The 16,033-nt window shown below is 45.3% G+C and overlaps 1 protein-coding gene across 1 annotated transcript in view; it reads right to left on the reverse strand.

Annotated features, from left to right (window-relative positions):
* Positions 1 to 279: 279 nt before the first annotated feature.
* The window catches only part of LOC118001932 (WD repeat-containing protein 27-like), a 70,333-nt gene continuing 54,579 nt past the window's right edge, over positions 280 to 16,033 (reverse strand). The window contains 3 exon segments of the mRNA XM_034992116.1: positions 280 to 1,096; positions 10,553 to 10,655; positions 11,621 to 11,718. Coding sequence (XP_034848007.1) covers positions 884 to 1,096; positions 10,553 to 10,655; positions 11,621 to 11,718 — 414 coding nt within the window. The 3' untranslated portion in view covers positions 280 to 883.

A 16,033-nucleotide genomic window follows, 5' to 3' on the forward strand; every position in this document is an offset into this window, starting at 1 on the left:
AGACATCTAGGGGATTCCTTTTCCACAAAAAACCTATTTTAATGTACAAATGAGCCCTTCAAATTTAGAACTTCAGATGATCCTGCCATTGGTAAACGGTGGTTCCTGAAATAAAGTCTACAGGTAGGTGTCATATGTACCTTGGAGTGGAGAGATCAAAAGTATGGATTTTTTCTTCTGATCCAGATGTGCTTGTTTGAAAAGCAGCTCCTAACAGTTCCCAAAGTGGACCACTGTTGCTGCCCCGGGCCCCGCGCTGAGAACCCGTGGCCCAGCAACGGTCACACTGTGCGGTTCATCACCGCCTACAGCTCATGTCACAGACGAACACCAGGTACCCTCATGTTCACGCCGGGGAAGCAGGACACACGGAGGGTACGTGACCAGTATGGACTTCGGGCGTCAACACCGACGTTCTAACCGGGTTTTTCTGACTCTAAGCTTGTGTGTTGTTCTGTGAGGCCGCCTATGACCTCGACTGTCAACAGAGGACTCGGGGCCTCTTCGGACTCACTGCCCTTCCGGCGACGACTCAGCACCAGCCTCACCGCTCCACCGATCTCCCTGCAGGACACGTTCACGTGGAACGCTCTCGTGAATAGCACTGGAGGGCTTCCTGGGACTCAGGACCCTCCTTGCATCTGCCGTTCGGCTTAGCGACCAAGGGGACCCACAAGGGCCACAGCTCTCTGGCACCTGTCATGTCTGATCATCACACAGGGAGGTTAACGAGGACGGCACAGGCTCACCGCACACGGACGTGTCATCCTGTCCACCTCTGAAGACACAGCTATCACCGTCCCTGCTCCGCAGACGAGGACACCAGGGCACACAGCTGCTCACGTCACAGTCCGAGCTACTCGCCGGCACGCGGTGGCTGCCCTTACCGGAGCCGCGCCCCACTCGGCGTGCTCCCATCACTGTCATCTGTGCACGTGTGTGGGTGCCAAAGACTCGATGCCACACTGGCCAGTGGTATAGCCAGCATGGACCCCTGCTGGCAGTTTCCGGTGAAGCTAAGCCCACGCCAGCCCACAGACCCACAGCCTCGCTTCTCCATGTCAGCCCAAGAGAAACGCAGTGTCCACACAAAGACCTGCAAAAAACTCCTCAGACAGGTGAACCGACAACTACTTTATGCCCCGTATATAAACCATGTGCTAATAAAAAATGTAATTCTTGGAGGCATATGTTGGTCACATACCCCCTGAATCTCTCTAGATCCCAAACCACGGAGAGAAAGCAGGAACAAACATCTCAGCACGTCTGTGGGCGTCTCCCCAGGGAAAACCACCCTGGAAAGGGGCGCTGCACCCCGAGAAGCCCATGGGCGGGGAAGTGACCACCGGTGCTTGAGGAGAGCCCCAGCTGTACCGCACTCAGGAAGCAGGAAAGGGGCCAGCGTTCGAGGTGCGTGACATCGAGGTGACCTGTGATGTGGGGGAGATGAGTAGGACGGGTGCAGGAAGAAGCAAACATGCAGAGAAGCATGAGGGCCAGAAGCCATGAGAGCAAAGGATTTCAAGAGATGAGAAACAGCGGGAAAGAGGCCGGGAGGTGAGGGAGTTGGGTTGGTGGTGCTAACGTTCCAGGAACCAGCTTGAGTACAATGTGGGACATAAATCCAATTACAGAAGTAGGTCAAGTACATGCTGATGGTTCCTGTTCACATAGTTAGGCTCCAGGGAACATGCATCCAGGCTGATGGAGAACAGCAGAGACCACAGGGCAGGGAGAGAGAGGCTCTGGGCAGAGCGGCCCCCATGCGGCAGGAGGGGATGGCTGGAGGGGCCAGGCAGAGAGGGAGATGCTTCTCCCTCCCACCCCAGGAAGGCCAGAGCAGCGGGAAGCAGACAGGTGCGGGCGGGCTCTGATGCACGCAGGCTCTGAAGGTGGCCTGACTCTTTTCAGAGCAGCGTCTGGAAAAGTCCTTCCTGCGACTCCTTCTGTTTTTGCCAAATTTTGAGTGGGGATTAGCACTGCCTTGCATTGACGAGGATCTCACAATGCTCATAAAATGATGCTGTGATATCAGGAAAGACATCTAGATAAGAGTCATTTAAGAAACAGCCTTTCATTTTCTATATGAAAATGCTTTCAGGTGTGGGAGAAAAGATGGTGGAGGAGTAGGGGACCCTATTGCAACCAGTCCCAGAATTGAGCTGGATATCTACCAGACCACTCTAAACACCCACGAAATCAGCCTGAGATGTGATCTGGATCTCTACAAACAGAATATCGTGAGCAGTTGGTTTCGAGGTATGAAGCAGGGAGCTGTGATTCCGTGGGCAGATATGGGAGGATAAACCGCAGTGGGAGGGAACCTGACTGTGGGAATCCTACACCACCGGTGAGCGACAGCCTCGTGCGCTGCAGATGGGGCACAGACTCGCAGAACGGTAGCGGCTAGCGTCGGGGAAAGGACTTTAGGGCAGCCCCTGGGACAGAAACCCGGAGCGGTGGGCTCATGCGTGTGAACTGGGAGTGGCTGGCAGTTTTAGAAGCACAAAGGGCAGAGATGTGCCCCGACCTGGAGGTAGGACTGGGGGCGCTGCAGAGGGGCACACAACCCAGGATGCCACAGTTTATAGCATCACAGACAGAAACAGAGACGGTGTGGCCTGGAGAGCTCACTAAAGAACAAACTGAGGTCTCTCTGCTCTGAGGAAGAGGGTTGGAAACAGTCTCTTCTGCGCTGACTCATGGAAGAGACGTGGAAAGCTGCCCAGGAAAGCCGCCAGAGAACAAAAGCCCCCCAAAACTGGTTCCCACTGAGCCCATCCCCCACCACAGGGGGGCAGGGCAACTCTGCCCAAACAGGGTTGCCTGAGTAACAGTGCGGCAGGCCCCTCCCCCAGAAGACAGGCTGGGAAAACAAGAGGCCAGCAACCCTGAGGTCCCTAGAAAACAGGTGCATCTTGCTTGGGTTCTGGTCAATAATTTGGACTCTATACATTCCCTCAACCACCCATTAACAGAATGACTAGGAGGAGGAGCCCCCCAAACAGAAAAGACTCAGAGATTATGACTTATGCTGCAGATTTACAAATGGATGCAGATATAACCAAGATGTCGGAGATGGAATTCAGGCTAGCAATTGTGAAGACAATAGCTAGCATGGAGAAATCAATTAATGGCAACATAGAGTCTCTAAAGGCAGAAATGAAAGCTGAATTGGCAGAACTTAAAAATGCTATCAGTGAGATCCAATCTAATCTAGATAATCTAACAGCTAGGGTAACTGAGACAGAAGAGAGAATAAGCGATCTGGAAGACAGTATAATAGATAAAAAGGGAAAAGAGGAGGCCAGGGAAAAACAAATCGGAATCCATGAAAATAGAATCAGAGAAATAAGTGACACCATGAAGCATTCCAATGTCAGAATTATTGGAATCCCGGAGGGAGTGTAGAGAGAGAGAGGACTAGAAGATATATTTGAGCAAATCGTAGCTGAGAACCCCCCTAATCTGGGGAATGAAACAAACATTCGTGTCCTAAAGGCAGAGAGGACCCCTCCCAAGATCAAGGAAAACAGGCCAACACCCGGCATGTAATAGTAAAACTTGCAAATCTTAGAACCAAGGAAACCATCTTAAGGGCAGTTAGGGGGGAAGAGATTCCTTCTGTACAGAAGGAGGAACATCAGGATAACGTCAGACCTATCCACAGAGACCTGGCAAGGCAGAAAGGCCTGGCAAGACATATTCAGGGTACTAAACGAGAAGAACATGCAACCAAGAATACTTTATCCAGCAAGGCTTTCATTTAGAATGGATGGAGAGATGCAGAGCTTCCACAACCAGCAGAAACTGAAAGAATATGTGACCACTAAGCCGGCCCTGCAAGAAATATTAGGGAGGGTCCTATAAAAGGAGAAAGACCCCAAGTGTGATATACAACAGAAATTTACAGAGACAATCTATAAAAACAACATCTTCACAGGCAACATAATGACAATTAATTCATGTCTTTCAGTAATCACTCTCAATGTGAATGGCCTAAATGCTCCCATAAAACGGCACAGGGTTGCAGATTGGATAAAAAGACAGGACCCATCCATATGCTGTCTACAAAAGACTCATTTTGAACCTAAAGATACATCCAGACTGAAAGTGAAGGGATGGAGATCCATCTTCTGGTCTGCCAGCGGACCTCAAAAGAAAGCTGGGGTAGCAATTCTTATATCAGACAAATTAGATTTTAAACTAAAGACTGTAGTTAGAGACACAGAAGGACACTATATCATTCTTAAAGGGTCTATCCAACAAGAAGATCTAACAATTGTAAATATCTATGCCCCCAACATGGGAGCAGCCATCTACATAAGCCAACTGTTAACCAAAATAAAGAGTCATATTGATAATAATATGTTAATTGTAGGTGACCTCAATACTCCACTCTCAGCAATGGACAGATCATCTAAGCAGAAAATCAACAAAGAAACAAGAGCATTGAATGACACACTGGACCAGATGGACCTCATAGATACATACAGAACATTCCACCCTAAAACAACAGAATACTCATTCTTCTCGAGCGCACATGGAACTTTCTCCAGAATAGACCACATACTGGGTCACAAATCAGGTCTCAACCGATACCAAAAGATTGAGATTATTCCCTGCATATTCTCAGACCACAATGCTTTAAAACTGGAACTTAATCACAAGAAAAAATTTGGAAGAAATTAAAAACACTTGGAAGCTAAAGACCACTCTGCTCAAGAATGTTTGGGTCAACCAGGAAATCAAAGAAGAACTTAAAAAATTCATGGAAACCACTGAGAATGAAAACACATCAGTCTAAAACCTATGGGATACTGCAAAGGCAGTCCTAAGGGGGAAATACATAGCCATCCAAGCCTCACTCAAAAAAACAGAAAAATTCCGAATTCACCAACTAACTCTACAGCTTAAAGAACTAGAGAAAAAGCAACAAACGATGCCTAAGCCATGCATTAGAAGAGAAATAATTAAGATTAGAGCAGAGATCAATGAATTAGAAACCAGAAACATAGTAGATCAGATCAACGAAACTAGAAGTTGGTTCTTTGAAAGAATTAATAAGATCGGTAAACCACTGGCCAGACTTATCCAAAAGAAAAACGAAAGGACCCAAATTAATAAAATTATGAATGAAAGGGGAGAGATCACAACTAACACCAAGGAAGTAGAAACAATTATTAGAAATTATTATCAACAACTATATGCCAATAAACTGAGCAATCTGGATGAAATGGAGGCCTTCCTGGAAACCTATAAGCTGCCAAGACTGAAACAGGAAGAAATTGACAACCTGAATAGGCCAATAACCAGTAACGAGATTGAAGCAGTGATCAAAAACCTCCCAAAAAACAGGAGTCCAGGGCCTGATGGATTCCTTGGGGAATTCTACCAAACATTCAAAGAAGAAATAATACCTATTCTACTGAAGCTGTTTTAAAAAATAGAAACAGAAGGAAAACTTCCAAACTCATTCTATGAGGCCAGCATTACCTTAATCCCCAAACCAGGCAAAGACCGCATCAAAAAGGAGAATTTCAGACCAATATCCCTGATGAATATGGATTCCAAGATCCTCAACAAAATCCTAGCTAATAGGATCCAACAATACATTAAAAGGATCATCCACAACAACCAAGTGGGATTTATCCCCAGGATGCAAGGTGGTTCAACATTCGCAAATCAATCAATGTGATAGAACACATTAATAAAAGGAGGGAGAAGAACCATATGGTCCTCTCACAACTGATGCAGAAAAAGCATTTGACAAAATACAACATCCTTTCCTGATTAAAACTCTTCAGAGTATAGGGATAGAGGGAGCATTCCTCAAGTTCATAAAATCCACCTATGAAAAACCCACAGCGAATATCATCCTCAATGGGGGAAAGCTGAGAGCCTCTCCCTTAAGATCAGGAACACGTCACGGATGCCCACTCTCGCTACCATTGTTCAACACAGTACTAGAAGTCCTAGCAATAGCAATCAGACAACAAAAAGAAATAAAAGGTATTCAAATTGGCAAAGAAGAAGTCAAACTCTCTCTTTTCGCAGACGACATGATACTTTATGTGGAAAACCCAAAAGACTCCACCCCCAAATTGCTAGAACTCATCTAGCAATTCAGTAATGTGGCAGGATACAAAATCAATGCACTGAAATCATTTGCTTTCTTATACACTAACAACACAACTGTAGAAAGAGAAATTAGAGAAACGATTCCATTTACAATAGCACCAAAAACCATAAGATACCTTGGAATAAACCTAACCAAAGAGGTAAAGGATCTATACTCTAGGAACTACAGAACACTCATGAAAGAAACTGAAGAAGATAGAAAAAGATGGAAAAATATTCCATGCTCATGGATCGGAAGAATAAACGTTGTTAAAATGTCTATGCTACCCAGAGCAATCTATACCTTCAATGCCATCCCGATCAAAATTCCAATGACATTTTTCAAAGTGCTGGAACAAACAATCCTAAAATTTGTATGGAATCAGAAAAGACCCCGAATCGCCAAGGAAATGTTGAAAAAGAAAAAGCTGGGGCATCACGTTGCCTGATTTCAAGCTATATTACAAAGCTGTGATCACCAAGACAGCATGGTACTGGCACAGAAACAGACATATAGACCAATGGAACAGAATAGAGAACCCAGATATGGACCCTCTCTATGGTCAAATAATCTTCGACAAAGCAGGAAAAAACATGCAATGGAAAAAAGACAGTCTCTTCAATAAATGGTGCTGGGAAAATTGGAAAGCCACATGCAGAAGAATGAAACCGGGACCATTCTCTTACACCATACACAAAGATAAACTCAAAATGGATGAAAGACCTCAATGTGAGACAGGAATCCATCAAAATCCTAGAGGAGAACATAGGCAGTAACCTCTTTGACATCAGCCACAGCAACTTCTTTCAAGATGCATCTCCAAAAGCTAGTGAAACAAAAGCAAAAATGAACTTTTGGGATTTCATCAAGATAAAAAGCTTCTGCACAGCAAAGGAAACAGTCAACAAAACAAAGGGGCAACCCACAGAATTGGAGAAGATATTTGCAAAGGACACTACAGATAAAGGACTGGTATCCAAGATCTATAAAGAACTTCTCAAACTCAACACCCAAAAAAACAAATAATCAAGTCAAAAAATGGGCAGAAGGCATGAAAAGACACTTCTCCGAAGAAGACAAATGGCTAACAGACACATGAAAAAATGTTCATCATCGTTAGCCATCAGGAAAATTCAAATCAAAACCACATTGAAATACCACCTTACACCAGTTAGAATGGCAAAAATGGACAGGGAAAGAAACAACAAATGTTGGAGAGGTTGTGGAGAAAGGGGAACCCTCTTACACTGTTGGTGGGAATGCAAGTTGGTACAGCCACTTTGGAAAACAGTGTGGCGGTTCCTCAAAAATTTAAAAATAGAGGTACCCTATGACCCAGCAATTGCACTCCTGGGTATTTACCCCAAAGACACAGATGCAGTGAAAAGAAGGGCCATATGCACCCCAATGTTCATAGCAACAATGTCCGCAATAGCCAAACTGTGGAAGGAGCTGAGATGCCCTTCAACAGAGGAATGGATAAAGAAGATGTGGTCCATATATACAATGGAATATTACTCAGCCATCAGAAAAGATGAATACCCAACTTTTACATCAACATGGATGGGACTGGAGGAGATTATGCTAAGTGAAATAAGTCAAGCAGAGAAAGTCAATTATCATACGGTTTCACTTATTTGTGGAACATAAGGAATAGCATGGAGGACATTAGGAGAAGGAAGGGAAAAATGAAGGGGGGGGGGATTGGAGGGAGAGATGAACCATGAGAGACTATGGACTCTGAGAAACAAACAGGGTTCTAGAGGGGAGGGGTAGGGGGGATGGGTTAGCCTGGTGATGGGTATTAAGGAGGGCATGTACTGCATGGAGCACTGGGTATTATACGAAAACAATGGAACGTGGATCACCACATCAAAAACTACTGATGTATTGTATGGTGACTAACATAACATAATAAAATAAAACTTAAAAAAATAAATAAAAAAAACTAAAGTATCTATTTCTACCCACTTTCACATAATCAAAGTACCTCATTTATAGTGAACTCAAGTATCTATCATAGCAGATGACAAAGAAAGACGTCAGTGGAGCACATTTAGTTACTTAAGAACTAGTAAAATTTTAGAATAGATTTTCCTACTTATAAGTTTCATAAAATAGGGGCGCCTGGGTGGCTCAATCGTTAAGCGTCTGCCTTTGGCTCGGGTCATGATCCCAGGGTCCTGGGATCGAGCGCTGCATCGCCTGCTTCTCCCTCTCCCACTCCCCCTGCTTGTGTTCCCTCTCTCACTGTGTCTCTGTCAAATAAATAAATTAAATCTTTTTAAAAAAAAGTTTCATAAAATAGTTTTCCATCCTTTTAAATTCCATTCTTATCAGTTAAATTGAAAAAGAAAAAAGTTTATATGATAAATCTTTCAGCTAAATGGTAAAAGTTATTTATTTCCAAATAAAGTCTATAGTTTCCTTGAGTTTTTAGAAATTTCTCTATGTCTTTTTTTATTTAGATAACCCATATAGACTTGTAGTGAGTTGAATTGTGTCCCCCAAAGTGATATGTTCAAGTCCTAACCCCAGGACCTGTGAATGTAATCTTACTGGAAGTAGGATCTCTGCTGATATGATTATGTTAAGATCATAAGATCAGCTTGGATTTAGGGTGTCCAGTGACCAGTGTCCTTGTAAGAGAAAGAAGAGGGAGAATGGCGACACCAGGGAAGACAGCTGTGTGAAGATGGGGGCAGACACTGGACTGATGAGCCCCAAGCCAAAGCATGCCAAGGATCCGCAGCCAGCACGAGAAGTGGAAGGGGCCAGGGCAGACAGTTCCTCAGGGTCTCCAGGAGGAACCAACCCTCCAACCCCTTGATTTTTAGACCTGCAGCCTCCAGAACTGAGAGAATAGATTTCTGTTGTTTTAAGCTGCGAAATTTATGGTGATTTGTTGCACTAGCCCTAGGAAACTAACACAAAACCTTTTTAAGATCTTATTTATTTATTTGAGAGAGAGAATGAGAGACAGAGAGCATGAGAGGGAGGAGGGTCAGAGGGAGAAGCAGACTCCCCGCCGAGCAGGGAGCCCGATGCGGGACTCGATCCCGGGACTCCAGGATCATGACCTGAGCCGAAGGCAGTCGCTTAACCAACTGAGCCACCCAGGCGCCCTAACACAAAACCTTTTTAAATATGTTGAGGACAAATGGATATGTATCAGTCTCTATTCCAAATCCATCATAAGACATGTGTGTCTAACATGTAAGGTATGTTGGGGAGAGGAAGGGAAGGCAATTTCATTAAAATAAGTACATTGAGGGACGCCTGGGGGGCTTCGCCGGTTGAGCGTCTGACTCTGGATTTGGGCTCAGGTCATGATCTCAGGGTCGTGAGATGGCGCCCCAAGTTGGGCTGCACGCTGGGTGTGGAGCCTGCTTGAGATTCTCTCTCCCTCCCTGTGCTCCTCCCCCACCTCTCTCGCTCTAAAATAAATAAATAAATAAAAATTTAAAAATCGATTTAAAACAACGAAGTAAGTACGCTGGGCCAGTCGGCAGGGCGGCGGGGGGTGTCCTGCCAGCCTGCAGTGGGGCTGGGGCAGGCGCCGCCAGCAAGCAGATCCTTAAGTAGGAGCTGATCAGGGACACCCCCGCACTGCGGCTCGCAACCGTGCGACTACGGACCGCCAGCGCGTCGGCCTCGAGGAGTCCCGGGCCCTTAGCACGCGTGTAGGATGAAGAGCTGGCGCAGCAGGATGGGGCAGGGCGGGGGCTGGGCAGGGGGCTGGACGGGGAGGGCTGAACGGGGCGGGCTGAGTGGGGGGCTGGGCGGGGGCGCTGACGGAGGGGGGCTGACCTGGGGGGTGCTGGGCGGGGGCTGAGAAGTCATCAGGGCCACTCACTGGGGCCCAAACTGGCCACCGAGAGACGCGGGACGTCCTCACGACCAGGCAGTGACCACCAGAAAGCACAGGAGACGGCAGCCTGGACCCTGCCAAGTCCTCCCTGCACCAGGGCCTATTCTGAAATTCCCTTTTTCTAGAGCCTTTTCCCTTCCTAAGCCCTGTGAATAAATAAAGGCACTTCTTTGGAAGGTTAAAAATAATAATAAAATAAGTACATTGTTCCCTAAGATATCAAAAAGGAAGACTCCCAGTTAAATACTTTGATCTGGTACTTTACTCATTAGTGTTGTTACCTGGTGATTCACAGAAAATGCAGCATGCAGCAATTCCTACATGAGAGGCAATTTGTGCAATGACTGATAAATGAATAAAGAAATAAACTAACGTGTGACTGAGGTTAAAAATAATCATGCCTCACCAAAATTAATGCATGAGGGTCTTTCATAGTGTACACATTATTCTCATTAAAACAGATTTTTATCCTCCTGTGCGACAACATTAACCAGTTTCCACAAGAATGAGTCTAGGGTCTCATGACTGAAGACCAACCGACACACCGCAAGGGCACTTACATGTCTGTCCTCCGCGCCAGAAGCCGCGTAGCGTCCACAAGGGCTGAAAGCAGTCCCACATGGGTATCCGTGGTTTGGATGTCCTTCAAAACAGCGCTCGCATCTATAGGAAAGGAAGAAGCATCAGGAGAAAAAAATGATTTTTTATTTTTAACACAAATTAGGGCAAAGACACTGACTTGTAGCCTGTCTTCCCAACAATGAGCAAACCAGCACTGAGATAGCATGCTCACGTGTGAGTAATTAAAGGCAAGCAGGTCATTCTGAAGATCTTTAAAAATATAGAACAAACGTTTTCAAATGATAAATTATTTGGATCAGTGATTCAAAGACTTCTGGGAGGCGCAACACTCTAACAAGGCTGGTGCCTCAACCAACTTGCTACAAAGTGTTACATACAACCTGTTTATTGATGCTGGTTTTCCTGAGAAAATCTCCTATTTGGGGATGGCCAGAGCTGCCCAAGGAGAGCCTTCGCAAGCGCTGACCAGCACATGGCTGGGCTCCAGGGGGCCCACGATGCCAAACAGAGCCCCACCTGGAGAGGGCTCAGGGAACACGCCCTCACACATCAGAGGGGCTTTTATATTCGCTTAGCGATTACAGAGGAGAGCAGAGACACTGTTCATTCCGCCCTTGCCGTCTGTAAGTGTGCGTGCGCACAAATATTGATGATACTTTTTTATCTACGTTATATATTTAGTGATTATTCCCCATAACAGAATTATCTTTTTTAGAGAACAGGAACATACACATATATGCATTTGCATCACTGTAGTTTATGAGCATCTCATTACCTCCCTGTGCATATCTGACCCTCAGGGGTCACAAGGCACAAGCCTAGCAAAGACCAGCACCCTTTACGTTAGCACTCCAAATTGGTGTGACCTGTTCTGTGTATAAATCATACTCTTCTTAGATGGCTCAGCATGAGTAGGTTCACCACAACCTTGTTGTATTTGGAAAAAAGAGATCAGACTGAGTTTACAGACACTAAGGCCACGTGCCTCAGGAGCTGTTAACAGAAGCATGTCTCGTGCGCCCCCTGCAGGCCAGGGCGGGCCTTACCTCAGGGTTCCCAAGTCCCACGGCTTTCTGCCATCCCCAGTGGCTGTGGTGGCGAAAAGGTTATAAAGCTGGTGCTGTTGGGTCGTGAATGATGATCCCTAGAGTTGTAAGGGGAGGAAACAAGATGTGTTCTTTAAAGGCTGAATTAATAAACATTACACTGATGCTATCTAACAACAGTGAATCTAAAGTAAGAAACTGACACGAGGTTTTTTTCTTATTTATAACAATTTCAGAATTGGCCTCCAAAAACTTCCTTATGACTAATTACTAATGGTACATTTTGACCTTAGGAAGTGTATGTTTTCTATATATGAAATGCCACCAAGAATTATAAAAGTACAATAAAAGATCAAAAGACTACAATATGAATATACCAGAATTTATTTTTAAATATAGATCATAATCCATCTTCAATAAATTATCTGAAAGATGCCCTGAATGGGGCATTTGAAGTTTGAGGTCAGTTATTAATCTGCCAGTTATCAAACCCTAAGGCCTCTGTGCAGTCCCTGGCTGGGGTCCCTCTGAGGACCTGCCTCTGATCTGATCATCACCTCCCCTCATGCTGCAGTCAGAAGGCCACAGCGACTTAAAATATCTCCTGGAAGGAGCTGAACTGCACTCCACCTACAGAACCATTTTTGGACCCAAACATTACATAATTGTGGTTCATGACAATGTCCATCTTCCTTCCATGCCAAGAATATCCAAATTATTAAGAAAAATATACTGAAGTACATCTGAAAGTACGTACCCTCACAGTGTGCACATACCTCGAGGCTGTTCTTCAGTTACAAATAGGAAATGAAGGTGTACATAGACTCAATAGCAAACTAACAGAGAGAGTCTTAACTCTGTGCCAACAGCATTCTGAACACTGAACATTTCATCCTCCTAACAAACTTATGAGATGTAAACTATTTTATACCCATTTCAGGTGAGAAACACGACACAGAGGAATCCACTCATCGCCACCGAGCTACCAATTCAACATAGCTTAGCAGTCCACAAACGAGCACAAGGTCAAGACACCTTGATAACTCATACCATCCAAACAATTCAACAGACATCCAACAAACATCCAGAGATCATCCACTAAACACTGAGCACTTTGCAAGGCACTGAGTCTAGGAATGAGACACAGATCGAGTTTAACAGAAAGGCAGAGTTACAATACCTTACAAAATTGCTAGTTTCTTGAAGTTAACCAGTAAAAAACCAAAAGCATTCACAGGGATAAAAAGAGAATTAAAACCTTTTTTCAGTCAATCCAATTGAGGCTAAGGAAGAAGAAATGAAGAAGCAAAGAAAATCCATGATAAATAGAAAATACAGAAGTTTTTTTTTAATGTAGAAGAGAATGCACAAAATAAGATCAAATGTGTGAGTAAGCATACCAGTTGTAAGCAGACTAAACTCAACAAGTTAAAAAAAAGAAGAGATTCTTAGTTGGATTTCAAGAAAAACACTAAAAACATCATTTTTAGGGGCATCTGGGTGGCTCAGTCAGTTGAGCGTCTGCCCTTCAGCTCGGGTCATGGTCCCAGGGTCCTGAGACTGAGCCCCACATCAGGCTCCCTGCTCAGAGGGGAGTCTGCCTCTCCCTCTCCCACTGCTCCTCCCCTCACTCATGCTCCCTTTCTCTCTCTTCTCTCAAATAAATAAATAAAAATTTTTTAAAAAGCACTTTTAAAGGCTCAATGTGAAGGGTGGGAGAAAAATAGCATATACTAAATAAAAGGCGGCAAGATTGATTGCAAAAGTACTAGAAAAAATAGATACAAGGCAAATAAGACCTCATTAAAAATAGTTTATAGATATTATAAAAGGAACACTGCAATGAAAACATAAGAAGTCTGACTTAAATATGCCCAATTACACAGCCTGTAATTATACGGAGCAAAAATTAATAGAATTATAAGAAGAAATTGACAAGATTACAATCACAGGGAGAGGTATTAATACATTTCTCTAATTAAAAAAAAAACAATCGAGAGTACAAAAAATTAGGAAACCTGTATAATTTGAATACAATTAATAAGGTTGGGTCAATAGACATCTATGCAAACATGTACCCAGTGGTGGGTGAGAACATATTCTTTTCACGCACACATACATGATACTCATAAAAATCAACCACACAGCCAAGTTTCTCAATAGATACAAAAATCGCAACAGGTAGAAGAGAATCAGTGCCATATAGATCACGTGCTCCAAACACAATGCCATAAAATCAGAAATCAGTAACAGAAAGTTTACCAAAAACAAGCTCATACACGTAGAAGCCTAAAAGCACACATCTAAATAAAGTCTAGGTTAAAAAAAGTCCTAATGGGAATTAGAAAATGTTAACTACTGAATAATAAAAATAGCACCTGCTCCAAGCGGTACAGGGCAACTAAAGTGGTACTCAGAGGGAAATTCATAGGCTTCACTGCACACATTGCAAAGGCATAAAGATGGGTCAAATTCATTCCTACAATGTGAATAAAAATCAGGTAGCACAGAGATATGAACAGTTTGCTGCCATCACACAGTCCAGAACGTATTTTGATGCGTACTTGGGAAAGAGTCACACCAAATTCAGTTGTGGTAATCAAAGAAGAATGAGACAGAAACATACAGAGCAGAATTGTGTCTGTCCCCACAAGCATTTCATCTCTTTAAAAAAAAAAAAAATACAAGATCTAAAGATAGTAAAGTAATATATCTTAAGGCAATCATATGGATTTCACTGACCATTACTGCTGAAAACCTAAAGTTTTCTGTGTGATGAAATGTTTTCATTAGAAAACTATTTAAACCATTACATATTTAATTTTTCAATTCAAATTAGCTATATAGCATTGTGTATTTACATCATAAAAATGCATATATCTTATTCAGGCGTAGAAAAAAGTAATAGTCAAGTTTTTATTATATATACAGAAAAAGCAATAGCTATGATTTTTAAAGAGATCAGTAAATCATAAAAGATTTATGTATTTTATTGTAAAAATAAACCACTTAATGATATAACACAATTTAAAAATAGGAAAATACGGCGCTCAATTTTTGATGTACTCTTGTGAATGTGATAAAATTAGACAGTCTGCTTCTCCAGCAACGATCGCGGGGCAATCCCCAGAAGAGGTGGTTTTCAGACTGTGCGTGGGATGCTTGCAAAAAGAGCATTACTGGTGTGTGACTTCGGAATGATCTATTTTATGTTTTACTGGAAATAGGGCATTCGGGCCAGTTAGGATTTGTGTTACATGAGCGTTCCTGGGTAGCGGCTCCCATACGGCTGCGGTTGGTCAGAACACTTTGATGTATGTTGTGCAACTGAACAAAGGTTTAAGAGAAGTTTAGAAAAACAAGCTATTAGAACACAGTGTGAGCGTCTGGAACCGCACAGCCTTCCCTGCCCTCCCACCATATGCCATTCAGAAGTGCATTTTCAGAAGTAAAACCAGCTGTTTTCCCAGTAAAAACCTCGGGACTATTTTCCTAATGCAACACGTCTCAGCCAAGAGCACAGCACAATGATCCCCCAAATACCACAGTCATCCCCGGAAGGCCACATCAATTTGCGGTCGATCGGGCTGCTGTTTGGTCATTACATCCGCTGCTACTTAATGGAGAAGAAACTTGAAGCAGTTTCCTAAGCAAATGCACGAAACCCGTAAGGACGAGAGGCTGTGTGAGCGGGACCTACGCGGTGGCCACCGTGCCGCCCGAGGGCGCAAGGCCGACCCGTCGCCACAGCGGCCTTGCGCGGCTGCTGACGACGCTGTCCGCACGGCGCGTCTGGGGAGAAGCTGCCCAGGAATCCGCTCGGGCCCCCGCAGCGCAGGGACCACACATCTTGGGGGGACACCTCCTCCAGCCCGACGCGGCGCCGGAAACGGGCTGCGTCATAGCCCTGCCCACGCGCACCGGCCCGAGCCGGTCCGGGCAGGCAGCGGGGCCGCGGCAGGTGCTGAGCGGACGGGGCGCCGGCTGCGGCGCGGCGCGGCCCGGCCCGGGAAGCACCTGCCGCCGAGGGGGCAGCGGCCGTGGGCGCACCGCGCGCCGCGGGGCCGGGATCCGCGCAAGCTGCGCCGCTGCTCGGGAGCACGCCCCCTCCTCGCTCGCCAGCCCGTCCCTCCACCGGGGGACGCAGAGCGCCAGCGCCCTCCCCGGGCGGCCCTCCAGCCGGAACCAGGGGCGCACGCTCGCTACGTCCGTGTCCGGGCCGCTCCCGCACGCGCACCACGCGGGCGTCCGCGCCGGCCCTCACCTCCCCGCTCCGCCTTCTGCACGGCTGCCGGTGCCTGGAACAAAGCCCGCTGGCGCGGAGCCGACAACCCGCGCCTGGGGCCTCACCACGTGGGCCTGAACCTGCTCTCCCAAGGCACCCTGGCTCCCCCGTACCCCACGGACCTGCGG

Source organism: Mirounga leonina, unplaced genomic scaffold (genome assembly GCF_011800145.1).
Source record: "Mirounga leonina isolate KUSES-001 unplaced genomic scaffold, KU_Mleo_1.0 Mir_55, whole genome shotgun sequence".
NCBI classification, from domain to species: Eukaryota; Metazoa; Chordata; class Mammalia; order Carnivora; family Phocidae; genus Mirounga; species Mirounga leonina.